General features: G+C 39.3%; 1 protein-coding gene across 3 annotated transcripts in view; it reads right to left on the reverse strand.

Moving 5' to 3' along the window:
* Positions 1-16,207: 16,207 nt before the first annotated feature.
* The window catches only part of SLC25A12 (solute carrier family 25 member 12), a 115,146-nt gene continuing 103,616 nt past the window's right edge, over positions 16,208-27,737 (reverse strand). For all 3 annotated transcript variants that reach the window (XM_072612304.1, XM_072612305.1, XM_072612306.1), the window contains 5 exons: positions 24,900-25,040; positions 22,081-22,219; positions 19,100-19,258; positions 18,911-19,001; positions 16,208-16,910 (listed from right to left, as the gene is read on the reverse strand). In XM_072612304.1, the coding sequence (XP_072468405.1) occupies positions 16,712-16,910; positions 18,911-19,001; positions 19,100-19,258; positions 22,081-22,219; positions 24,900-25,040 (729 nt within the window). In that variant the 3' untranslated portion in view covers positions 16,208-16,711. The remainder of the gene's footprint in view (positions 16,911-18,910; positions 19,002-19,099; positions 19,259-22,080; positions 22,220-24,899; positions 25,041-27,737) is intronic.

Consider the following 27,737-nt stretch of genomic DNA (forward strand, 5'->3'; position numbering starts at 1 on the left):
TCCAGACTTTCATTTTTATTTACTGCATGAAATTTCAATTTATCAGTCACCTCCTCTTTGTTTCTATTCCGGTTCCAGTAGTTGCTTTCATAACCTTTTACTGAATGTTCTCTGCCAGTACATCATGCATTGATATTTAGAGCATGAAACTGGTAATTTTTTCAAGGTTGATTTTTTTTTTTTTTTTTTGCTATTTTTCTTCCAACCAGGACTTTTTTTAAAAGGCAGACAAATCTTAAAATTTCTCCACTTGTTGGTGATAGAACTGTCTGTATCTAGCTGTATCTATTTATAGATAGATAGATAGCTATTTATCAAATTACCTACTATAACTGCTAATTTTTAGATAGGTCTCTGTATATAGCTAGGTATAGCTAAATGGATGCCTATCTAGATATAGTTTCTGAAAGTAAGAATTCCTTTGACTTGAATCAGTTTCATAATTTCAATAGAAACCATGGAAGACACGACAGATTAAGAAGTCAGGTCCTCATTATTGAGACATTTAACCTTGTCATATTTCTGTCTAGGCCTTTTGTTTCCAAGTGGCAAGTTCTAAAGGCTTGTGCAACAATCTATGTTTAGCGTTGGAAAGGAACTAATTTTGAGTATAGTTCTGGGGAATTGCCTTTTTTTCATTCACACTCTTATTAATATGTTGACCTGTTCACTTCTGATAACCTTCTGCCAAAAAAAAGTGAACAGTGAATTAAGAGGAAATAAAATTCAAAAATCTGTTTTTTTCTTGTTAATAATTGTCATAAAAAAATTTGGGAGACATGAAATTACTAAAAGCCTACTACAGTGCTTAGGTCTTTAGGACTTAGACCAGTGGAGGCTTGGCAGGTCATATACTTCAAATATAGACCCAGCCAAGGACCATATCTGCCATCCAAGAACCACGTCTTTCAGAAAGACTCACACGAGAAGGTTGGCCCCCAGATAATGTATATGTTTTGGAAAGTGCTGGGGTCAGGGTATGCAGCAAGGACAGTAACAAGTAAAGATTGTCTCTTGAGGTGTACAAGGGTTGCCGTATCTATTAGAAAGAACTACACTGATGAAACCAGATTCTTGAAGCCTTGAAGAAAAATATTAAGTTGGTTTTGAGGATTTTGTGTTTTCACTTCCAATATGCATAAGTGGAAGAATCACTAGGCTGAGAGTCAGGAGCCTGGTTGCAGCCCAGTGCTGATTAAACTCTGTGACCTAGAGCAGGTTACATTCTATTTATATGTTCCATTTTCCCCATCTATGAAATGATGAACTTTAAATCAGAGGTAAATTGAAGACCTTTCCTGATAAACTGTCTTAAGATTCTTTCTCTGCATCCCCAGTTATTATATCTAATCAGGACTGTTAGGTTGTGATTTTTTTTCTTTTAGCTTACATTTTTGAGGCACAGAATATCAATGTGATCACAAAAGAAGGTTTTGAAAATAACAATGTGCAGAGTGGGACTTTGGAAAAAAATGTCTTCCTTCAGTCCCTGGCATTTTTGGAGATCACTAAGTTTAGAATGTTCTAAAAACTGAATTTCACCCCAAAAACCTACAGAAACTTTAATTCATTTGGTGTCTATCAGCAGTGATCACTCCTTTTCTGATATGGAAATGTAAACTTTTTCCTTGATTTATCCTTTTAGTTCTTTATATAAATGCATTTTGAATGGAGAATCAAAATGTATTCCTTTCAGTGGTTTTTCTTTAAACTAAAGTCTGCTTATTATTTGAAGACTTGCCAATTTTGCAAAACCATTTTGAAATAATTACTATCCTATTTATATGGAATTTCCTGAACATTTTTGCTCAAAGAATTAGTAAGTCATTCTCTCCCTGTGCTCTGTGGGTTGAAAGTTCTTTGGTCTTTTCTTTTTTCATCTCAGATAATACCAAATATTGAGTTTCAGAATAGGCTACTACTTAACCCTGCAGTCTTTCTTAGGAAAGATCACATTTTTATTGGCATGGGAACAATTTTTCTTTGGAAAGTTATCTTATTAACTGATGTGTAGTCCTGGTACCAACTTTTGCTCAGTCATAAAAGATAAGAGAATAAAAGAGCACTTCTTTCTTAGAGACTAATACAAATAGATCCTTTTTCCTTTTTACTTCAATCTTCAAAAGGTGCTTTTAAAAACTCTTTAGTGTTGCTCTTTTAGTACTTGATATGGAGGCTGTATTTTTTGGTGATTTTATGACCGAATCCATTTTCCTGTTCAGTGAGTTACCATAGTAATGTTTTAGAAGAAAAGCTTTTCACAGAACCACCGAATCTGAGAGTTGGAAGGGACCTCATTAGCTGTCTAGTCCAACTCAAACACAAAAAGAATTCCTATTGTAACATACCAGTGGATATATTACCCATTGCTTAAAGACCTCCAGAGAAAGGAAACCCAGCACCTCTCAAGGTAGCCCATTCCATTTTCACACAGTTCTAATTGCTAGGAAGTTATTCTTGACATCAAGCATAAATTTGCTTATTTGCAGCATCTACCCATTGCTTCTGCTTTGGCCCTTTTAGGACCCAGCAAAACAAGTACAGTCCCTCCTTCACATGATGTCTTTTAAGGCATTTGAAGACAGAATTCTGACCCCACCAGCACCTTCTCTTCACCAGGCTGAATCTCCCCAGTTCCTTTTAACTCATCCTTTCATGATATAGACACAAGGTTCTTCATCATCTTTAGCTGTCCTCTAGGCAGTTTTCAATTTATCAGCGTCCTTAAGTCATTGTGCCCACAACTGAGCATAGTACTCCAAAGGATGTCTAATGAAAGCAGGGAATAGTGGGGTTTTTCTGTAGTGAAACTGTTACCTCACTGTTCCTGGAAGCTATACCTCTTTTTATGCAACCCAAGATCGCACGAACTTTTTTGACAGCAAAATCACACTACTGGTTTGAATTTGCAGTCCACGTTTAATGGACACCATTTCTTTTTCATTATGCTATGTAGCCATGCCTCCCATATCATATAGTTACAAAGCTGATTTCTTATACCCAAATCCAAAATTTTAGATTTACTCCTACTGAATTTCACATTATTAAATTAAACCCATTAAGTTCTACCCAGTGAAGATTCTTTGGATCCTGATTCTGGGTTAGCTTTACCTCTCAACTTGCTGTCATTTACAAATTGAGGAGCATAACATTTATGCTTTATCCCAATCAGTGATAAAATTGTTAAGCCACAGAACGTCAAGCATAGATCCACTGCAGACCTACCATGTTACAGTTGAACCATAAACAACTATTTTTTTGAGTCCAGCCATCAAACCAGTTCTGAATCCATCTAATTATATTACATCTTTTCTGTATCTCTTTACCTTCTCCAAGAGAATTGTATGAGACTTTTAAAAAAAGCTTTGCTAAAGATCTAAGTGAACTATATTCACAACATTCCCTTCCTCTACTAGTTTAAGAGTCCTGTCATTAAAAAAATGAGGTAATCTGGCATGACTTTTTTTGGTTTTGGCCTGATTTATTCTTGATTAAATTATTCTCTCTTTGTAACCAGCACTACCCTATCCAGATATTCACCAACCTTTAATGAGCCAAACTAGAATTTTCCCAGGAATCAAACTCAAGCTCACTGATCTATTTTGTAGATGGCTTTTGTAGATGGCTCTTCTGGGTTTTTTTGAAAGTTGAGATATTTGCTCTTCTATTGTGTGGTGCTTGTCCCATTTTTCGTAATCTTTTAAAATAAATTATATCTCTATATTTTATATTTACATCATTTGTATCTTTCCCAGAGGGCTCCTCCATATATAACAAGACAAAAAATTTTTTTTTAATTAGCAAAACTGATAGGTACATCAAAGAATTCTGAAAATACATGCACTATTCCACACTTGCTGACTCCTTACTCTGGAAAGGAATTGGAGGAGATATCTTCTATCTCTTCTTTGAGACCCAGCATGTTCTTTGTAATTTTGCAGCATTCATTTTTTATTGTTTTGTGGTGGTTGTTCTTTCCATTAACATTGTTGTAATTGTGTGGGTTTTTTTCCTTGGCTCTGTTTACTTCAGTTTGCATCAGTACATGTAAGTCTTTCCATGCTTTGCTGTATTTATCATATTCATAATGTCTTACAGCACAGTGCTATTCCATTATATTCATGTCCACTCAGTGGGCATTTACTTGGTTTCCATTTCTTTGCTCCTTCAAAAAGTGTTGCCATAAATATCTTGGTGTATGACCTCCATTGGGGTATATGCCTAGTAGTTTAATCTCGAGTCAAAGGGTATGGGCATTTTAGTTTCTTTATTTGCTTGATAACAAATTGCTTTTCAAAATGGTTGTACTAATTTACAGCTCCACAAATAATACATTAATGTTCCTGTTTGCATAACCCCTCCAACATTAACTACTCCCATCTTTTTCCATCTTTCACAATTTGCTGGATGTGAAGTGAAACTTCAGGATTTTTTTTTTAATTTGCTTTTCTCTTATTAGTGATATGGGATATTTTTTCATATGGATGTTAGTAATTTGCAATTCTTTTGAAAACTGTTCATATCCTTCGACCTTTTAGTTATGGTGAAGTATTTTAGGGGCATATACATTTCCATTAGCTCTCTGTGTATCTGGTATACCAAACTCTTACCAGAGAAATTTGATAGAATGGTGTTTTTCCCTGCATTCAACTACTTTCCTTCTTATCCTTGAATTAATTTTGTTTGTGCAGAAGCTTTTCAGTGTCATGTCACCAAAGTTATTTACTTTATCTTTTGTAACTGCCTTGTAATCTTTTGTAATTATATTTGGTTAAAATATTTTGGTTAAAAATACATCTCTTACCCAGACTATGAAATGTGTTTGATCTGTTTCTTGTAATTTTTATGGTGTTATCCTTTTTGATAAATAGATATACGGGGAATAGGTTACATACACAAGACACAGTAGTAAATTACTATCGTTATCTACTGTTTGATAAACCCAAAGACTTCAGCTTCTGGTATGAGAACTCACTATTTGACAAAAACTTCTGGGAAAACTGGAAACTAATATGGCAGAAACTAGGCGTAGACCACCATCTTATACCATGTGTCAAGATAAAGTCAAAATGGGTACATGATTTAGACATAAAGGGTGACACCATAAGCAGATTTGGAGAGCAAGCAATAGTTTACCTGTCAGAACTATGGAGAAGGGAAGAATTTATGACCAAACAAAAGAGAATATTATGGAATGCAAAATGGATAATTTTGATTATATTAAATTTAAAAAGTTTTGCTCAAACAAAACCAATGCAACTAATATTAGAAAGAAAGCAGAAAGCTCTGGGAAATAATTTTTTCAGCCAGTGATTCTGATAAAGGCCTCATTTCTCAAATATATAGAGAACTGAATCAAATTTATAAGAATACAAGTCATTCCTAAATGGTCAAAGGAAGTGAACAGGCAGTTTTCCGATGAAGAAATTAAAGCTGTTCATAGCCATATGAAAAAATGCTCCAAGTCACTGTTGATTGGAGAAATGCAAATTAAAACAACTCTGAGGTACCACCTCACATCTATCAGATTGGCTAATATGAATAGAAAAGGAAATTGATAAATGTTGGAGATGTGGGAAAATTGGAACACTAGTACATTGTTGGTAGAGTTGTGAACTGATCCAGCCATTCTGGAGAACAATTTGGAATTATGCCCAAAAGGCAACCAAACTGCTTACCCTTTGATCCAGCAATACCACTGCTAAGTCTGTATCCCAAAGAGATCATAAAAAGGGGAAAAGGACCCACATGTACAAAAATATTTATAGCAGCTCTCTTTGTGGTGGCCAGGAACTCAAAATTGAGGGGATGCCCATCAATTGGGGAATGGCTGAACAAGTTGTGGTATATGAATGTAATGGAATACTATTGTGCTACAAGAAATGATGAAGAGGCAGACTTCAGAAAAACCTGGAGAGACTTATATGAACTGATACTGAGTGAAGTAAGCAGTCAGGAGAATATTATACACAGTTATAGCCACAGTGTGCGAGAACTGTTTTTGAAAGACTTAGCCTTTCACAGCAATGCAAGGACCTAAAATATTTCCAAAGGATTCTTGATACAAAATACCATCCACATCCACAAAAAGAACTATGGCATCAGAACACAGAATGAAGCAGACTGTTTTCTCCTTTGTTATGTTTTGTTTTTTTCTCATGGTTTCTCCCGTTCATTTTAATTCTTCTATGCAACATGACTAATGTGAAAATGTGTTTAATAGGAATGTATGTGTAGAGCCCATAGAAGATTACATGCAAGACTGGAGAGAAAGGGAGAAAGGAGGGGGAGAAAATTTCGAATTTATTGAAAACTGAAAACAAATAGATTAATACCTTTGGGGGAGGGAATGATGAGCAGGCAGATTTCAGAAAATACTGGAAAAATGTATATGAACTGATGCTGAATGAAGTGAGCAGAACCAGAACATTGTGCACAGTAACATTGTGTGATGATCAGCTATAAGAGACTTAGTTAGCTCTTCTCAGCAATATGATGATTGCTCCAGAGAAAGAACTGTGGAGTCTGAATACAGAGTCGAAGCAAATTATTTTTCACTTTTTTTTTGGTTTTCTGGTTTTTTTCTTTCTTATGGTTTTTCCTTTTGTTCTGATTCTTTCACAACATGACTAATGTGGAAATGTGTTTAACATGATTCTGCATGTATAACCTACATCAGATTGCTTGCCGTTTTGGGGAGGGGGAAGGGAAGGGAAGGAGGGAGAAAAATTTGGAACTCAAAGTCTTACAAAAATGAAAGTTGAAAACTATCTTTACATGTAATTGGAAAAAAATAAAATACTACTAAGTGCAGAAATAAGTAAATAGATACACAAGATGCATATCTATTTTGACATTATTGTGAAATATGGCAGAAGATTGTGGTGGAAGCCTAATTTCTACCAGACTGTTTTCCAGCTTTCCTGGCCATTCTTATCCAATAAAAAATTCTTTCTTAAATAATCTTTGTTCATAAGCTTTTAAATATCAGTGACAGTAGCTCTGTGGTCATATCTGTCAGTCTTTCAGGACCTAAGGATATATTTCTTCCTGGTTGAGTGGCTTTAAATTCATTCGACAGTAAGGTGCAATCTTATTAACTCCTTAATTATATTGGGTACTTCTTCCCTGTTATTTTTGTCTACTCTTTTCTAATGCAAAACTCACTTTTGGCAGAAAAAAATGAAGTAGGACTTGAGCAGCTCTGTCTTCCTACTCTGTTGTCAGTTATCATTGAGGTGTTGAAGGGGCTAGTGGCTCAGTGGTTAGAGTGCCAGGCCTGAAGTCTGGAAGTCCTGAATTCAAATATCACCTCTACATAGTGTATGACCCTGGGCAAGACATTTAACCTCTGCCTCAGTTTGCTCAGATTAATATGGAGATAATAACAATGATACCTACCTCCCAGGGTTGTTGTGAGGATCAAATTAGTTAACATTTGTTAAACACTTAGTATGGTACCTGCAGAGCTCCTAGTAACTGCTTGATAAATGCTTGTTTTCTTTCTTCCTTCATTGTCCCATCCACTTGGAGCAAAAAACATCATCCCTTCTTTGATCTCCCTTTTCCTTCCAGTATTATTTTTTCAAAATACCACTTTTTGTTATCCTTAGCTTTTGTTCTCTCTTTCAGCCTCGTCATTCTGAGTGTTAGCAACATTATTTTTGCAAGCCCATGCCATACTCATACTTATTCTCTGAAGCATGACTTTGTTCCCATCTTCAGAACATTTTTTTAAAAACCTAAGCTAATTAAAGAGTTCTTTCCCTCCCCATTGGTCTCAAACCTTTTTTTTCCCCCTCACAACCCTGTTGGGCAGACTTCCTCTGAAGCATTTTAGTCCATGGGATCTCATCTCTCTCCTGAACCCTTTGAAATTTGTTTTCCCAAAATCTGGAGTGTATGTAAAGCTCAGAATTTTTACATCCCTTCAGCTTAAACTCAAGGATGGAATGGTCGCTGCTTTCAGGAAACCTATATTTTCCTCCTAGCATCCAGCTCTGAACTATTAATGAGAACAGAATCAAGCTTTGTTGGATTCTCCATCTTTTGAAGTGTCACTGAAAGCATTATTAGCTACTCTGATGCTGGCAAAGACAAAACTCCAGCACTTGTCTGGATAATTGGAGTTCCTTATCAGTGCTATTACGCCTATGACTTAGGATCTGTTTCCCAAATTTACTCAACTATTCCTCTTTACGTCCGGGTGGTCTGTAGTATACTGTAGTGACAAAATCCCTTCTTTCTCTCCCTCCTTCGATCTTCATTGAAAAACTCTCACACTTTTCCACATCTGGTCCTTGGATTTTCTTGTCTACATAATATACGTTGCTATCCTCCCCCTTCTTTTATCTACTCTGTTTCTTTTGGATAAGGTATACTCATTTTCAAGGACAAGGAAACTCCACCCTGTGGCAGTATGGAAAGAGCCCTGGCTTTGGAGTGGGAGGTTCTCATTCTGCCATCTACTATCTCTGAAACCTTCAACAATTACCTTATTTCTCTTTGCCTCTTGCTTTAGTTAAAAAGTAGGAATGAAGATCATAATACTTTTACTTCTCATTTGTTGCCCCGCCCCATCCCCTAAGTGATTGTGAGGAATGTGTTTTGTGGACATATATCTCCATATATTTGTGTATGTCTGTGTATTTGTGCACCCACACATGTGTGTTATTTCATATGCGTGTGTCATATACATGTGAGTTGTCATGTTGCAGTGGAAAAGAAGGCTGGAATTCAGTGAGGAGCCTTCAATCCCATCTGATGCTTATAAGCTGTGTGACATCTGAGAATTACTTAAGATTTCAGCTTATTTCCTCAGTTGTAAAGTGATAATACTTAGAATACCTGACTCACAAAGGTGCTGGGAGGAAAGGTTTTTATAAATCTTAAAACATCCTCTAAAATGTGATTATGTTAGTGGCGACATTTCTCCTCCTTTGCCAGGAGGAAATGAAAAAAACCAAACAAACCAGGAATTCCTAAAGGTGATTTGATGATGACATTTGACCCTTCCGTTACTGCTAAGGGATTATGATGATGTTCTTGACATAATATTATCTGGGATTCTCTCATGTAAAGAATAAATGAACTATTTGGTACTTTTAGAACTGGGAATAGTTGGTGGGGAGAAAGGTAGGGTGGAGAGACAGGGCAGCATGGCAGAAGACCTAGGTTCAACTTCTGCATCAGACACTAGCAGTTACAAACTAGGCAAGTCATTTAACCCCTCAGCCTCAGTTTCCAATTTGTTTTTATTTTATTTTTCCCAAGTTACATGTAAGAACTTTTTAATACTCATTTTTAAAATTTTGAGTTCTGAATTCTCTCCTTCCCTTCGCATTCTTCACCCCCCCCCCCATTGAGAAGGCAAGCAATTAAATATAGGTTATACATGTGTAGTCATGCCATCAGTTTCCATTTCTGCAAAATGAAGGTGATAATAGCTATCTCAGGGTTGTTGCAAGGATCAGATGAGATAATGTGGCACTTTGTAACTCATAAAACACTATGTAAACGTAAGCTAGATACGAGTTGTTCCGTTGTTTTCAGTCATGTCCAACTCTTCATGACCTCATTTGGGGTTTTCTTGACAAAGATACTGGAGCAGTCTGCCATTTCCTTCTCCAGCTTATTTTACAGATGAAGAAACTGAGGCAAACAGTGACTTGCCCAGAATCCCACAGTTGAGTGTCTGGGGCCAGATTTGAATTTAAGATGATGCTTCTTAATTCAAACCTGGTGTTCCAGGTGCCCATAATCAGTGTCCAGATTTTTAAAGCAACAAAGACCCACTTTATATTCACTGGGGCTAGAGTGAGGCACTCTGCCCTTCCATTTAGAAAGGGACTGGGAGAAACTATGATCACTTTAATAAAAGGGATTTTTTTTTCAGGGTCAAAGATTTTTACTTCTTTTGTGATAAAAGTACATTTAGAGGAAAAGGTTGATGTCTTTTATAAAATCAAAAAATTCACTCATAGAGCTATTCACTGATCCATTCCACAGAGCGCATTTTAGTCCTTTAGAAAGTTCAGACAACCTTTTCATGTGGAAGTGCTGAAGAAAAGGATTTAAAAACTCTTAGAGGGAGGGACTGAGAAAAGGTAGTGCTGAGGATGATCCTATTTTTTCCATGTTATGAAACTACATTGGCTTATTTACTCTTTCTATTTTGTCCTAATACTGATACGCCATAACACCCCCCACACATACACCCCCTACCCCTCTACTCTTAATTTGGAAGAAGGTCTTGAATGAAAATCTAGTGAAAAACATACAATGTTGGCTCTTCCCTTTCTTTTGGGCTGTTTTTTTTCCCCTTTCCTTTCTTCCCCTTTCACCATTGAACGTTTATATCTTCAGTCTGTCAGTATTTTGACATTTTCTAAATATAAAAGCTGTATAATTAAGTTTATGCTGATGGTACAGAGTGCTAGGTACAGCTTCAGCTGCTCCAATGCTAGGGGAACCGAGTTCTTTTCAACACAACTTAGCCCCACAAGTTCCAGAGTTTGGGGCTGTGTCGTGAGCAGAATGAAGGCAAGATTGCATGGAGAAGCCTCGTCTCCTGTGAAGGTGTCATGAGGTTCCCTTTAGGGTGTTTTTTTCTTTATTCTGACTTGGCTCAGACACCAAAAAAAGAGAGAGGTGGACTCTGGTGAGGGCTTTCCTAGTAATCATGGGAAGAGTTTGTAGAGAAAAGCTCTAATGGAACCTTTTATTTCACAGTCCTTAGTGCTGGAAGGGAATTGGGAATCTTCTACTCCTCTCATTTTAGAGATAAATAAGCTGACCCCCAAAGAGGTGAAATGACTTGTGAAGTGGCAGAGCCAGGGTTTGAACCCAGATCAATTGACTCAAAATCCAATGCTCCTTCCACTCTGCATTGACCAAATGAAGTAAATAAGAAATCATTTTCTTACTGCCAGTTCCTACCATTTTACAGATCTAGGGGCTCTGGGTTTTGGTGAAGAGTGGGTTTCACAAAAAAAAAAAAAAAAAAAAAAGGTAATCCAGTACATGGTGTCCATATCCCCTTTTTAAAAGGGGCATTAAGATAAACACATCCATCAGCAATCCTTTAAGCTGCTCTTTCAGTCTCAATGTTGCCCCCAAAAGAATCTTTCTTCTTTGTGTAGAGCATTACATTTTTCAAAGCTTTTTCACATGCAAGGAACTGTTAGCAAGTCTTACATTTTGGAAAAGCTTCCCAGGTTTCTGACCAGAGCCAAAAGGAGGTTTAACAGCCATCCAGATTATAGTCGTTTTGACAGCAAACTGAGCAAAGGGAAGGGCCTAGCTGACTGTAGTTTGGTACCCATAATATGCCTGTTAACTAAGCCACACTTCCCTCTCATAGTCTTAAGAGGTCGAATGGATCTTAAAACATGTTGCTTTTAATTATGTAGTTTTTAAACTAGAATGACTTCAGAGCACTCAATCAGTAGCCCTTTTTCTCCTTTTGCAAACTTTTTTAAAATCACAGCATTATTTGTTTGCTAACTGAAATCTCAGGTTCACTTCTTTATGTTCATTACTAACTCAAAGCATGGAACAGCTTATACTCAAACTGGGCTTTTGAAAGAAAGACCTCACCCTGTGTGGTCACTGCTGTGGAGGTATATGGTATAGAGTGGTACCTCTCCTTTCCTCTGTTGTTGGTGGCTTGGTTCTAATGCAGTAAGGCAGTGATGGTGAATTGAATTGGAAAGTGTGCAGAACACACACTCCTTACTAAACATTGCATTCCAGAAAGCTTACACACCATCAGAAAATCAATTTAATGTTCGTGGAGAGTAATTTTATTGTCTTTGAATTTTCTCACTACATAATCCTTTTTTTTAAAAGTTATAATAATGATCTAGATCAAAATTTTAGACTTTTTCCTTTTAGGATCAGAAGTAGAACAGATATACAAATGCCTGTATATCAGATGTGACAGGACCTGACCTTTCAAGGAGTAAATGGGTTCTTGCCCCCAATAAACTAGCATTTTAATAAAGAAATGTCGACCTAAATACTTAGTATAAATAAATGCTTTGCTCAGTCTCTGGGCTGTTACTTTATGATTAAGTAATTGAATGATAGTACAATAAAGTATGAAGAAACCTGTAAAAAAAAAAGAATCTTGTGGTTAAGTTGCAAATTGATGTTAAATGGAATAAATTGACACCACCTATGTGTCTTTTTAAAAAATGTTTAAAGGCAATTAGATTGTTCAGTGGATAAAGTGCTAAACCTGGAGTCAGGAAGACATGAGTTCAAATCTGGCTTCAGACATTTACCAGTTGTGTGACCCTGGGCAAGTCACTTAACATTTGTTTGCCTTAATCCATTGGAGTAGGAAATGGCAAGCCATTCCAGTATTTTTGCCAAGAAAATGCCATGGACAATATGGTCCACAGGGTCACAAAGAGTTGGTTGTGACTGAATGTGTTCTTTTTTAGACACATGAAAACAGAGGGCTAGAATAATTAACAGATGTATCTTAATACCAGATTTTTTTCATTGCTAGGCCAACGTGTAACTGCTGCTCTTGAACTAAATGTCATTTGTCGTTTTCCTACAAAGATGCAAAATGATAGAATGTCAGAACTAGAAGGAACCTCAGAGATTCTGTTTCAGCAGAAGAATAGACTAAGGCCCAGGCAAGTTAATTTGCACTAGGTCACACACAGAGCGATTGATTGACAGAGCTAGGACTAAAACCCAAGATTGTGGTCTCCCAGCCCCTTTGCCCCCAGCTACCAGAGCAAAATGTATAAATTATGTTTTAATGTTCAATTACTGCCTAACAAACAGCCCATAATGGACTGCTTAAGAAACTCCAATGGCTCCTCATTGACTTTGGGATAAAATACAACATCCTCAGGTTTGCAGTTCATATTCTACCAACCCCCTTCATAATCTGGCTCCTTCCTACCTGTCCAGGCTTATGGCACATAATGAATTCCAGCCAAATTGGCCTATTTGAAGTTGCCCCAAATTGGCACTCTACCTCCCACCTGGGTCTCCCTACCTGAGATGCATACCCTGCATGGTCCACCCCTCAGAATCCCTAGCTGCTCTCAAGGCTCAGCTCACTTGCTAGATCTTCTGGGAGTCTTTTCTGTTCCCCTCAGTTATATTCCCCTCAGCTTCTTCCTTCCTCATGTTATCCTGCATAACTTCCTTAAACCTGCATGACTGAAGGTCACTGGTTCACATATAATCCTCTTTTTTTGTTTTGTTATCTGTGGGTGTTTGCATGTGTTAGTTTATAATTTGAAAAAAAGAAAAAAATTAAAACAGCCTACATTAACCTACCTGTGACATTTAAATCTTCCCCGTAGGGGAAGGAGAGGGCTTGCACATAGCTATGGGGCTTGCACATAGCTTAATAAATACTTGTTGGATTGAATTGGGAGACAGAAGAGAGAGTCTGTGACTTTAGGGGTCTCTGGATCTGCTTGGCTTACATGGTGAGCTTCATCTTATGTGGATGGTCGGCTTTGCCTTATTCAGATCTCCAATGACAGAGCTTTCTGGTTCATCCAAACTCTGCTTTCTGATTTCATCACGTCTACTGTTACAACAGATTTCCTCTAACGTCAAGATTTCCAAGGCCTAACTAGTGGCCCATTAATTTCAAACTCTTGGTACAATAAAGAACTTGGACAATATTTCAGAGGTCTTTGTAGTTAATGGATCCTGGCCACATCTTTTCAATCTGAGATGCTCAAGTTGACAGCAAGAAACTCAGAAAAGGCCCTCTCATCCTTTCATTGCAAAATGAATATCAAGTCCCCTCTGAAATGCACAAGTTACTTGACCAGTATTTATGCCAATGAAGGTCTTTTGCAGTTTTCCTAAACAAGACAAAGCCTTGCGAGTCATTAACACTCCACAAGCTAACGTCATCAACGAGTGAGTACTTATAACAAAGTCAGAGGATGGAGCTCCTGGGGGTTGTGTGCACATGGAATGTGGAGCTGAGTGTTTTAAGTCCTCGAGGTCTCTGCTCCGACTCGTGGAGTTCTTTAAAATGAGCAAGAGGCTGAATTACTAGATCTTTCCTACCCCCTTGTGCAACTTCAGGCTTGGCCTGTTTGAATCTTTGCAGTAAGGCCCTCGTAGCTCAGACACCCTGGCCTCTCCCTGAAGCCAAGGACTATGATTTTAAGGAAGGCAGTGTTCTATAGTAAAAAGGGCATTGAATTGGGAAGCAGAAGACCAGCTCTACAGCCTAGAACCTATGCAACCCCAGGCAAATCAGTTAACCTTTTTGGGACTTTCCCGTCTGTAAGAGAGGTAAGGATATTTGCACCACCTACCTTAATGCTGTTGTGAGGAAAGTGCTTGTCATTACGCCGCACCCATTACAGCATCACGTGCACAGACATCAGTGTGGTGACTCAGTAAAGCAGAGGCAGGGCCAAGATGAATTCACCTCTAAATTTGCAACTCTCCAGCTCCTGTAAGCCTTTTTAGACACATTTTGCAAAATGAAGCATTCATTTTTTAATGGTGCTTCAGATGCATTTGCTCACTCAGTTGTAGAAGGCGGGTTGCTAAACAGGCTAGCCCTGGGTCATACATTCATGAATTTAGCATCAACATTTCTCAGAGCAACCACTGGTTGGAACGAAGGGTTGCGGCAACCACAGAAACAACTGCCATCCTATCGTTCAACTCCACATCTCTGGAGATGGTAGGTAGGGCTACCCAAGACCTAGGGTTCAGGGCTTTCCATATACACTCTTTAGGAGTGCAACCATAAGGCTTCCAGGTTGAGTCTGTCTGTAGACCCAGTCACTGATCAATTGAAAGGTTATGATTTTCCAAACCAATCCTTGTATGACTCATAAGAATACTGATTGTCCTAAGAAAGTCAGCACCGTTCTAACACTCAGCTGAATCTGGGGACCAAAGGATGAGGAGGAAGCAATGTTTTAATAGCCTGCTTTGCAGAGAAGTTTCCCTCATTTCTTATTAACGGCAGTTATCACAGCATATTTTGTTTAAGTAGGCAACACTGGCAACTCTGTCCTCAAAGACTTTTAACCTATTAAGAAAGGAAATGATCTCTTCTTTGCCCTCCCCATACTCCTAGCTTTTCTTCAAAGTAGGTTAAACACATTGGGTCCAACCTAATCAAGAAGGCCTGAAGCTGTTTGGAAATAACTTGCTGTTGACAGAACAAGTATTTGGAGACCTTGTCGCCTGAAATCCTGCATTTGACTGTGGGGGTGCCATCAGCTATGTGTCTGTTTAAACTAAAGCATCCCCCTTTGTGCCCCTTCTCCTCCCCAGTAGGATACAGGGTGGTTTTGTGTGTCTGAAGGATTGATCCTTGGAGATGTTTGTATACAGACACCTAGCCCTGACTGCCAATCACATATTAACTCATCAGTGGCAACAGAATTTCCCTAAATCCATGTGATGAAGCAAATTGTGAACTAACTGCAAGTCAAATCAGTCCTATTCCAAATGGGGCATGCAACTGATAAACAGCATATTTACATGTAACCTGGTCCCTGAATCCCTGTGGAGTGAGTTAATAAGAATCCCAAAGGCAAAAGCACCTTTAAAAACCTTTAAAACAGCCAACCAAGCCATCCATTACACCTGTTTTCTTTATTCTTAAACACGGGGAAATAAAATATGTATGTTCCCCGTACTCACAGGCTGAGGACAAATCCACACGCTGGCTTTTGGGGGCTGGTGTTGAACCAGACAGTACTTCATATTTCATCTGCTAAGGAAGATCCAAGTACAAACATACATTTTGGTGCGCAGTTTATTTATGATTGGAATAATGTCCATTTGGAAGCAAATTAAGGTACAGTTTCAAAGCTCCCAGTCTATTGCCAAGGCAGTCTTTACTGTTCAGAAAGGTGGAGCCTCACCCCTGCTGTGTCAGAATAAGGCAAGGCTTTGCCAGAAAAGAACCTGGCAAAAGAAGGGCTGGCTGTCCAGGAAGGAACCTACTGACTGAACAGAGGATTATACTGTAAGCCATGATAGAAAGGGGACATGTTAAACACATGGAAAAAAAACCAAAAACCGACACACAGAAGCCAGTATGCTAGGCCTCTGGCTTCTACTAGCATGCATCTTTTTTTGAAGAAAGTGCTATCCAGACATGTCACAGACAGCATTCATTCTGCCTTCATCAGCAAATACTTTTTTTTTAATACCAGAATGGAAAACCCATTACCATGAATTCAATACACTTTCTACTGATGCTTTATTGCCACGTCACCAATAAGAGAATGAATTTAAATTTAATACATTTTTATTGTCATGTGATTCTTCATAAAACACTTTCAAAACATTCTGTACATTTCCAGCCACTCAGAACTGCTTTTCCCTTCTATAAATGTCACTTGTTGAGTGAAGGTGCCAAGATGTCTCTGTACAAAGATGTACAATATGTACAGTCACTAAGTGCAAGCTGTGTCAGGCGGAGTCTAGGGCGCTAATTCATGCCAGGAGTTAGAAAAAACAAAAACAAAAAAACATTTCAACACAAGACGTAAGCTTGAAATTCCTTTGTTTTCTGTGCAAATGATTACTTTACAAACAAATATATGTATATATCATATAGAAAGAACTGGTTTAAATTCTCAGTTCAGCTAGAACCATGCAGCTGACTGGATAAATGACAGTGCTGCTCTCCTATGCCTTTCTGCATCATAGACTTTGGCCACGCTGAACACTTGTCTCATCACTGTGGTGCCGCCGCCACCTTTGGCTGAACCACAGCAACAACAGGAGATTTAAATTTGGGAAGATAGAGGCCAAACTTGTTCTCGATGCCCGCAAAAGTGGCTGTTGCCAATCTGTATCCACCGATGTGATCAGGGTTGGCAGGAGGAAGGTCAGCGATGCGTGATTTGGGTGTAGGTTCTGAGCCCGAGGGCTTGCTATTGGTAGAAAGAAAACAAACGTGGTCAATAAAACAGAGTTTTAGAGAGTAACAGCTGTACTAAGTATATAGTGTGTAGGCTCCAAAGAGGGCACTTCCCAAGAATGAGTGGGCAAGGCCAGAAAGTACTACCCTCTAAGGAAGTCCCCTACTGAAGTTATACACCCTAAGACAGGTTTGTAAACATGCTGCTGCTGAAACAAGGGTGCTTTCTGTATCCCAGCAAGGGGCAAAAGGGGCCTTCCCAAAGGGGAAGGCATCAATTTAGAGTGTAAGTAATGTGAGATTAAACTTGTCATCTTGGAAATTGGAGCACATGGCAGAGGAGAGAGAGGGGTGTCATGATCAAGATTTCTTTTGTGTAAGAAACAGTGAAAAAGGGAGACCTGAATGCCAAGAACTTGTCTTTCTCCTACATGGTCCAGGGGAGAGAAAGAAAGAATGTTTTAATTCCAGAAAACTGTGGAAGTTTCCTTAGATAGAAAGAGCTCTCAAAAGCAAAAATGCAACACCGGGAGCTGCCGTCTTTTGATGGAAACCTCCCTCAAGAATATCCCTCTCTGTTTCCTCTGATTCACCAAGCAACCTCCTAATTTCATAATTTGACCTCCTATGCAGACTTACCTGGAAGGTAACTCTTTATAGATAACTGGAACCAATTTTCAACCACATATAACTGCTACCATAAATTAACAAATTCACCTTTTGTAGAGATAGTTAATGTGAACTAAACCCTTGCCTCCACCCTCAAAATTATCAGAAATCTAGGTCTAGAAGGGATCAAGGAGGCTATGAAGCCCAATCTCCTTATCTGTAAAATGGAGAAAGTAAGACCCAGGAAAGTTAAGTGACACATCCAGTATCTCACAGATAATAAGTGGCAGAGGTGTGATCTGAACCTAGGCCCAGTAAGTTTAGAGCCAGTGTTCTTTCCATTGTACTACCCTTCCCTTCCTAGATGAACAAGATCATATTTCTCTAGGCCCTGGACTCATGGTGACCCCATTAATACTATCCATGCAAACCTGGACAAGTTGCTTGACCTCCCTAGGCCTCAGTTTCCTCATCTGTAAAATGGGGGGTAGGCTATCAGGGGTGGGGAACCTTCAGCCTTGAGGCCACATATGGCCCTCTATGTCCTCAAGTGTGGCCCTGTGACTGAATCCAAACTTCACAGAAAAAGTTCCCCACCCCTGGGCTAGATGATTTCTGAGGTTCCTTCCCATGAGCATAACTGCTGAAGCCCTTCTTCCAACTTTAATCACAACAACAGTAATAACTAACATTATATAGAGCTTACTATGTGCCAGGCATATAGTATTATTATCTCACGTGACCCTCACAACAACCCTGTGAGGTAGCTACTATTATTATCCCCATTTTACAGATGACGAAACTGAGGCAAACAATGGTTAAGTGACTTACCCAGGATCACACAGCTAATAAATATCTGAGACTAGATTTGAGCTGAAGTCTTCCTCACTGCAGGTAGTACTCTACCCATTATACCACTAGAAACCCCCCCTAGCTCTCCATGCACGTACTCATGACTCTCTTTCCCACTATTTGAACTAAACAAGTTATTTACAATGGGAAAATCTCAATTCTATATCAATGCAAAAAAAAAAAGATTGCATGTACTCTGCTCTGACTTACAGTAATGACATATCTGCTTTGAAATAGAAAAGTATACATTATAGAGTGATAGGACAAAGAGTTTCACGATAAATGCAACTATGAAGGATGAAAAATATAACATTTTGTTAAAATGCAGGTATTTCCAGACATCACTTTGTTACTTCCCTCTGTTCTCCCTGAGATAGCTAAGTGACAGCCTACAAGATATGCCATCTCATTCTCTTTGGTCTCTAGTAAACTACCACTAGTTTACAAGCATGCATCCTGGAAAATCTTTTTCCACCAGCTCTCTAATAACCTTGAAAGACTTAGCATAGTTCAGGTCTCTCTTTATAAAAGAAAATCCAGAGCAGCACTTACAGGCCTCCAAAATCGACATAGAACCATCTCTGTAGAAGTTCATAGGTGACCAACGTAACCCCAAACTGGGGAGAGGATCGGAACACTCGGGCTGCAGAAAGGGAGGGAAGCAAGTTGGCTGAATTTAGTGACCAAGGATGGATCTGGCAAAGCAATGAAGGAGGCATTCTACTTTAACTCAGCCCTTACCTGCGGTTCCTTTCCAGAATGCTGACGGCCCTTCCTCTCTCAGTATCTTTCTGAAACAGTCAATAACGCCACTGTATGTTGTCTGACCAGCTCGAGCCGCCACTTGCAGCCTTGTCTTGATGACATCAGCAGGGGTTACCAAAGAAGCAGCAGGCACACCTTTCAGGAGAAAACCACATTTAATTCACCCAAAGTATCCTGTAGGAGAGAAATACTTCTAACCTCTAACAATATAACTACCAACTTTAACCCTTGTGAGAAGTTTAAACTTTCTTAAACAGGCACCTGGGTGCTAATGAAAAAAAAAGCCGCTTTAGGGGTCAGAGCAAAACCTTGTTGTGTTTCTCCTAAATTAGGAATGTCATATTTTGTGACAAGAATTGAAAATAATTCTACAATATATGAGTCAAAAGAACAATATGAAAAATTATGCTGTGACATAAACAGAACAATTTTTTCCAAAGTTTCTTCGAGTTGCCTTATCAATAATGTTAAATACCTCCACTTCTCAAATAAGATGCAAATATTTTCACGCGTAATAAAAAAAAATTATAAGATGATGGCATGTGTTTAATGAGCTGACACCAACTTATGGTGTCATTATCTGACTCTTGTCAACCCTACCTTGCTCTGTGAATATTAATAATTAGACCAGCTCACCTCCAGTATGGGCCAACATAAAAGTAGAAAGTGACCCCTGTTGGTACCAGTTTCTGAAGTGAAGGCCAGTAAATCAGGCCAAGGAGGAACACAAACCATCAGTTTAAGAGAAACGGGGCAGCCAGCTGTTTAAAGGGCATATCATTTACTGTATCTGAGATTCCTGGGGTCACACTGAGACCGATCAGCAGGATCCAGAAAATGGATTTCACAAACACACAGTTCATTTGTAAAAGCAAAAACAGGGAAGAAAGGAATAACAAAAAGAATTTTTAAAAGAAATCAATTTGACCAGAATACCACTGAAACAGCTACCAAAGTTAGAAGGGCTGATAGAGAGGCATGCATGTTACAGAGAGAGCGAATACCACCCCCCCCCCCCTTACATGGAGTTTAATTACAACTTGGAGTAAATAACTTTCCTTCGTACAGCATTCAGTACTTTCCTCAGTAGCCACATATACTTCAACCATTTATGGGCAAAAATTAGAAATATTCACTTCTAATTTTGAAAATTCATGTTAAATGGCTGTGGGTGAGAAGTTGGGATTGACAGCATTTCATGGAAATGTCATTTGTGAGAACCCTCTAAGTTCGGGTTGGTTTATTTACTTGGCTCTCCCAACTGAAAAAGAAACCAACCACAGCTCAACTCAAGGCAAAATGCCTGGCTGGGCTTGGACAGTTCATCTCTTGCTACTTTTTGTTGTTGATTTGGAAATTACATGAAGAAAGCTTGGCATGGGAGTGCTGACCCCAATTTAAAATAGGGAGACTTCAGTCAGAATGAGTGAGCTTCACAAGGGAGCTAGGCCAGCACACTATACCAAGAAGAGAGCAAATAAACTCTCTGGCTTTCAACTGTCCACTTTAATAAAGATAAGAGACAGAATAAAGCAAATAATTTGCTCTAACATGGTAATGCCTTCCTGCAGCTCTGGTGGTAACCAACCTTGGAAGGAGTTTCTCAATCACAAGCTGAAAAGCCATGAGTATCTATCCTATAGAAATTGGCATGGCCCTCCCCTGTCTTGAAGGACCTGAGGAAGCCCCTAGGCTCCTAAATTTGAGAAGAGAGGGATCTTCATATTGTCCTGCTAAACCATATTGCCAGGGAACATTTTCTATGAAAGCAGTGTCTGGACCCACAACTCAGGGTTGGCAGGTCATGTTTTTCAGGCTGGAAATAACAACTATTTACGGTCATGCTCTTTCCTCCTCCTTTCCCCTTTATACATATATATCCCTTCCACACCTTGGAGTTAGGGGTATGCCCCCCACAATCTAGAAAATTCAGGTAAAATTTTTTGACCCTCCCTTCATACAAGAGAAGAAGTCTGAATTATTATGGTATTAAGAGATAAAATGTTAATATCATACAATACCATACATATGTTTTATACATTTTTGAGTTTCTAAACTTTTTCTGTGTTGTCTGCAAAACTTCCCCAAAATTCCCATTTAATATCTCATGCCAACCCATGATATATTGAAACCCCAATGGGGAAAGTTGAGATGTGGAAGGCATAACTATACTTCCTGGATAGGGGATGGGGACTAGACTTGAGATTTCATTGGTACAGGAATGCCAATGAGAGGATTCTCCCGCTAATTTGGATCTGTTCCTTCTCTACAAATTAGTGTATGCATCAAACATAGGACTTGAACCTTAGTCTCCCGGCTCTGAGGCTGATTCTTTAGCCTCTATACCAGGCGACATGCAAGTAAATGTTCAGTGATTTGGGACCATATGACCCTCTCCCTTGTGTCACTGTTGAATACTGACAGCTCACGAGGAAACCTTGTTTTACTTACAGCTACAAATCAAACATCAGCAAGAAAAGCATGAGGTTATAGGCTGAAATGGGAAGAAAACAGACTCTTACCCTTACTGAATAGGCTGGAACCTTTCCTGGTACCCGGTTTATGACTAGATAAACTTCCTCACCCTCCCGAACCCTCCCCAACTCCCCCATCCCCAATCACCTTCTAAGTTAGGGATTTGCCTCACCTAAGATTTACAGTAGGGTAGAAGCTTCTGAAACATGTAAATGATAAAAGCCCAATTTAGATGGGCAGATCTAATTTGGCTACAAGTTGCTAAGCGGCATTAAGCTGTTTATCCACATTATGCAAATGTAATTAGCTCTCATCAGAATTAAAGTATATCCCACAAAGGAGACTGGTGATCATATTTAAACGAAGTCATCTACAAACAATAATCCCGGCTCTATAAGGGGAACAGGTATCTGTAGATTCTATATTTCCAAGTGCAATAAAGAAATAAAAGGCTCTTTTGATTTTAAAAAAAAAATTGTTACCTGCCATAGCTCCAGCTGCCAGGAGATTTAAGCCTCCAACCCGTCCATTTTCATCAGCTAGGAGAAGTTTGCAGTGAGCATAAACAGGAAAATAGATGGCAGAGAAGGGAATGTCTCGGAGGAAACACGCTTTGGCACCCTGTCACATACAGAGAAAACAGTGCACACCAGTTGTATAAACAGGGAGAATTAAGCTAGCAAGTTTCCTAAGTGGGATAAAAGGGCTTCAGGTGAAAAGCCAGTTGCAACTTCAATAGTTTTCAGGGGTCTGGCAGGGGAATAAGGCGGGTGGGGGCGGGGGGGTGGGTATTAGAGAGAGGGATTATGAGGAGGGATACACAACTCACAATGAAGTTTAAGATAGCTTATTCCTAACCAGGAGAGGATTGTACAGTTACTTTTCTCAAGGAGACAATTCCAAAGGACGCACGATGAAAAAATGCTATTTATCTCCAGAGAGAGAACTGATGAACTAACTCTGAGTGCTGATAAAAGCATACTTTTTCAACTTTATTTTTATTGTTTGTGTTTCCTTTTGCAATGCTGCTAATATGGAAATATGCTTTGCATGACCTCACACATATAATTCCAATCAAAGTGCTGATCTACTCAAGGAGAGAGAGGGCTAGGAGGAAGGAAGAGAATTTGGAACTCAAAAGTTTAAAAAATGTTAAAAAAATTTACATATAATTGGGAAATAGTAAATAAAAGAAAAGAAAAGAATTTTAAAAGAAAGTACTTATTAAATGCTTCTTGATGAAAGAAAAAAAGATGTCTTCTTCCTAAGGTTCCCTCAGACTTAATGGATACAGGTACCTTCATCTGGCCACCTGACAAATGGAACACTATAAACAACTAAGGAACTACTGGGGCTTCTGTCATACACTCTTATTTTTAAGATTAATAGCATTTCTCTAAATAACCTACATCAAATTGCTTACCATTTTAGGAAGAAGGGAAGGAAGAAAAAAAAAATTGGAACTCAAAATCTTGTAAAAATGAATGCTAAAAATTGTCTTTACATATAATTGGGGGAAAATACTCAGGATTATAGAGAGCTAGAATGGACCTTAGCAGCTATCAATTCTCATTTCACAGATGAAGAAACTGAGGCACAGAAAAGTTAAGTTCCTTCCCAGTGTCACACACCTTCTGAAGGCGGGGTCTGAACCCAGGTCTTCATGACTTCAAGTAGAGTGCCCTATCCACTATCCCACACACAGCCTCAGTGCTGGTTAATCTGGTGGGTCAAGTGACTTAAGCATAGCTACCTCTGCTGAAAGAGGAATACTGGAGAATAGAAGAAATCCTGGCCATGATTTAGTTCAAAATCACAGGAAGAGTCTCCTTTTGCTAATGAAAGAAAGCCAAGAGAGCAAACAAAGAAGTAAGTCAGTCCATGGTAAAATATAGTAACTACCAGGGACCAGAGAGGTACTGTTACTGGCTTCCTCTTGAAGGGAGGCACCAAGGCTGGCCAGCAGAGACAAGAAACAGTGACCCCATCTATTTCCCTCATTCGTGGGAGGGGAATAGAGGTGAAGATGGGGATTATTTGGCTGGCAAAAATAAGAACTTTCAGCTCTGGTTGCCAGTTTAAAATTACCCAGAGACAACCTGCCCCACCCAATTTCAATGAGTATTTTTCCAAGCTACATCATCAATTATCCATGAGTTACCAACTGCCTGGTCTTTACCAGAACAGATGAGAACTCTTATCTCCATAATGCTTTTTCTGATGTTTTTTAAAAGACAAATGTTAGTCATGGAAAAACTCCAAGGGCTCCTTAAGGCACTGTATAAAGAGAAATAATTTAAAGTATCAACACATTAAGTTGAGGGTGCCATGAGGGAAGGAATAATGAGGAAAGCAGGAAATGCCAAATCCCAAGTCCCAAGCATGGGTGCTCTCATTCAGCCATGGTATCATGGTGGCAGGACTCTCCAGACAACACCAGAGCTGTGTGATTCTAATCTACAGAATTGCTAATAAAAGCTGCCACTACAGAGGCACATTTACACGTTTCTAAAGTGTTAGCTCTATAAATAAATCTGCTTCTAGAAGGATGCTTTGGAAGCACGGTGCACAGCTGCCTGTAGGTACAGAATTTACCCCCTTGTACCACTGAAGGGGATAGAAAGAAAGACTTCCTTGTTTAAGAAAACTAATAGCTTCTGCTCCATTTCATCTGATCTGTAATGATGGGAGTAAGTATACCTGCAGGGAAGGAATCTGTTGACTGGCACTTTGCTAAAGTACAGTACCGTATGGGCTTTTTTTTTTTTAAATGGAATTCATTATTGACAAATCCTACCACTTAACTTCTTAAACATCTGAATCCTACCAAACTCTCTCTACTACTGTTTCCTGGTCATCAAATTATTAAGACAAAGGGAGGCTCCCACTGGGAAGATAACAATAGAGATAACAGATTCAAAATAAATGTAAGACAATTTAAACTCCAAAACAAGCACAAAGAAGAAGAAGAGAAACTTTTTCCAAACCCCCACCCAATGAAAAGATGAGCAGCTGAAGCCAGCGGGTCTGCAGTAGACGCCTCCCTGGGGAGAGGCATAGAAGCCAACTGACTGGGGGTGAGGGCTAGAGACAATGTTTGTACATCCCCCTACCACGGCTATAGCATCAGGTGTTTTTCCTTTTGTTTTTTCTCCTCTGGGGGCCACCCGGCAGGAAAACTTTGGGGTTGTTTTGTTTGTTTTAAATGTGAAAAGGTCTGGTCCCACACCGTTTTGTTTCACAGTCTTTCACATCCATCGAAGATGTAGTCAATCCCCCACTCTCTACAGGGACTACCTACCTTGTAGAGCCCAAAGAGCCCCAGGTCTCGAAGAACATTCAGGGCACTGACTCTGGGCCCCGTGGTGATCTCTCCAGCTACCTGCAATCGAATTTTTACAATCTCCAGAGGATTAGTAAAGATGACCTGAGAGCCTCCAGCCTGCAAGATAAGGAAGGAAAGAAACTAAGAATTTGCCAAGTGAGGGGTAGGATGCTAAAGGTACCAAAAAGCAGCATTCAGTCAACTAGCCTTTATTATGTGCCAGGCAGTGCTAAATGCAACACCCTGAAAATCTTCCCTACCTTACCTGGGTTGTTTTGCAGCTGGCCTCTCCAGCCCAGGCCAGAGGAGCTAATCCCCATTGTTGGCTCTAGCCCAATTCTTGTTGTATTGGATCTTTTCATTCCCTAGGCTGGAAATGTGAAAATTGTTTGTGGGTTTGTTTTTTTTCCAAGCCAGTCTGTCCCTAACCACCATTTTATGGTCACTAAGTAAGGACCTCTACAAGGAAACTGGTATAGATTAAAAGGTACAACTTTTTCTCTTCTACTAGTCCATATCTTTTCCCAAAATCAGTCTATGACATATGAAAAACCTAAAGTTACGTATGGGTCATAGATGCACAGGATCTAGACTTAGGTTCAGAGAAGTTGTGAAATGACTTGTCCAAACCATGCGAGGTGACAGGATATAAACCCAGGTCTTCTGATTCCAAGACAAGGCCTATAATGATATTCCTTCACATTTAATAAAAGCCTATATTTATATATTTTATACCACTATAATACATTATATATATTTTCATTCGTTCACTTTCAAGAAGCATTTACTGGGTACATCTACTGGGTGCAAGATGCTGTGCTAGGTGCTCATCAAAGACAAAAACAAAAGTCCCTGTCCTCAAGAGGGTCCCACTCTGTTGCTTACAGTCTTACCTGTGTGACCGTAGGCAAATTACCTACCCTCTCTGGGCTTTCCTTTCCTCTTCCATACCAATGAGGGTGTTGAATTAGGAAAGCTGGAAGGGCCCTTCTACTTCTAAGTCTATTATCTACACACTCCTGGGCGATATTCACAGACGTCCCTCATCCTCTGGCTTTGCTTTTGTATCCTCAGAGTCTAGCACACACTAGGCATTTAATGCTTTTCAAATTAATTGCTGAGTTGCTTGCCTCCCTCTAAGCATTAATGTAACATTCTGAAAATCCTTCTTGGCTTTTATTTCTGAGCCTTGTAGAGAGCAATCAATCTAACTCAGGCATCTTCAGGGCTCATCAGAGGGGGAATGAGCCACTCTTGTTCAAGCTTCAAATCTAACACCATGAACACAGCTCTGAGACAGATCGCCACTTACTTAAGAGGGGCTGAGACTTCCCAAAGCACAGCTCAGAAATAGAATGCTTAGTCACCAGGAGGATAGGCTCACACCCGGATCCCCTCCCTCCTCCCAAACGACACATGCTCTGGTAGTCTGACTGACAGAAACCTCAATTGGGAAAATGAGTGTTTTGCATCTGAAATTTACAAAGTACCAGAGAAGAAAAACAACGGCACAGACAAGTTTAACATGAGGGCTAACATCCCTTCCTTTGGTTCTAGTGTTGTGTGTGTGTATGTGTTCAGCTTCAATTGCCTCAGCCCTCACAGAGGAGGAAAATTCCTCTTTGCACATCTCCATCCCATAATGGTAAGCTGTTCACAAAGGCCTGTCCTGCTGCAAGAGGCCTTTCACCAAGTAGCAGTTCGCATATAAGTGACATCCTCAATGGCCCCCAAAGAAAGCCTAAGCAACATCCTTTCTAAAACTGCATTAGAAGTGACCCAGGTCCTGTCCTGTGCTTTCTACCATTCAGAAAGGAGTATACAAGCTAACTCTGATTTTTTTTTAACCTAGAATCCAAATTCTCTTTTATTTCTCCAAAAAAACAATGAAATATAAACAACACCCCCCCAAGAATGTTGACTATCTGCAGTTAAATAGCCTTGCCTTTCTCTGGCTAAAAACCGCAACTTCTTTCCACAAGCTCGTCTGTAAATTGACTATCACAATTATTTGGAAATGATTAAGTTGGGGCTGGATCCTGAGCCCTCTCCCCCTCGTGGGAAACCTATTGCTCATTACGACCCAGGACAGTAATCCCTTCTTTGTCTATAGAGCAGGGAGAGGCAACAAGTTTTTGCTGCTCAGTCTCATCATCTCCTGAGACTGGAGCCATATGCAACAGCCCTGCCCCACACCCCCATAATGCCATTGGCACAATGGCCCAACACAATGATTTGACCCAGTTTTGCATCTTGATTTTCCTGCGTATGTCTCTCCCTCTTTTAATCTGTTGCCCAGCAGGAGGAAACATTTCAATGTTTCAGTCTCAGCAAACAATATTTTTTTTTAAGAGATTGCTGGGTGACAAATTATGTTAAAATGATAATCCAAGTAATTCCTCTTGATGGAGTGTTAAAGACCAAACCAATTGGAAAAGTGTATAGACATCCCTGAAGTCATGCTTTAAAATAATAGTAACAAAGAGAATCTTGATCCAAATGTTCTCCGTTTTCTAAAGTAGATCAAAACCACAGCTGACAAAACCACATATTTTGATCACAATACAGAAAACTGCGGACTATTAGACAATGTCAGCCATTGGATAATGTTCGCTAAGTGGGGATATTACATTTAAATAAATGAGAACTTAGTTTATGTTTTTAATCAATTATAAATAATAACATCTTGCCAGGCAAATGAGTAATGTCCCTCTCTCATTTCCCACAATGGGACCAGTTTCAAACTAGTCCCCTCTCATCTTCCTCTTTAAATTGACATTTCCACTCCTTCAAGCAACTCACCAAATTACTTTG

The sequence above is a fragment of the Notamacropus eugenii genome, chromosome 5 (genome assembly GCF_028372415.1).
Source record: "Notamacropus eugenii isolate mMacEug1 chromosome 5, mMacEug1.pri_v2, whole genome shotgun sequence".
NCBI lineage: Eukaryota > Metazoa > Chordata > Mammalia > Diprotodontia > Macropodidae > Notamacropus > Notamacropus eugenii.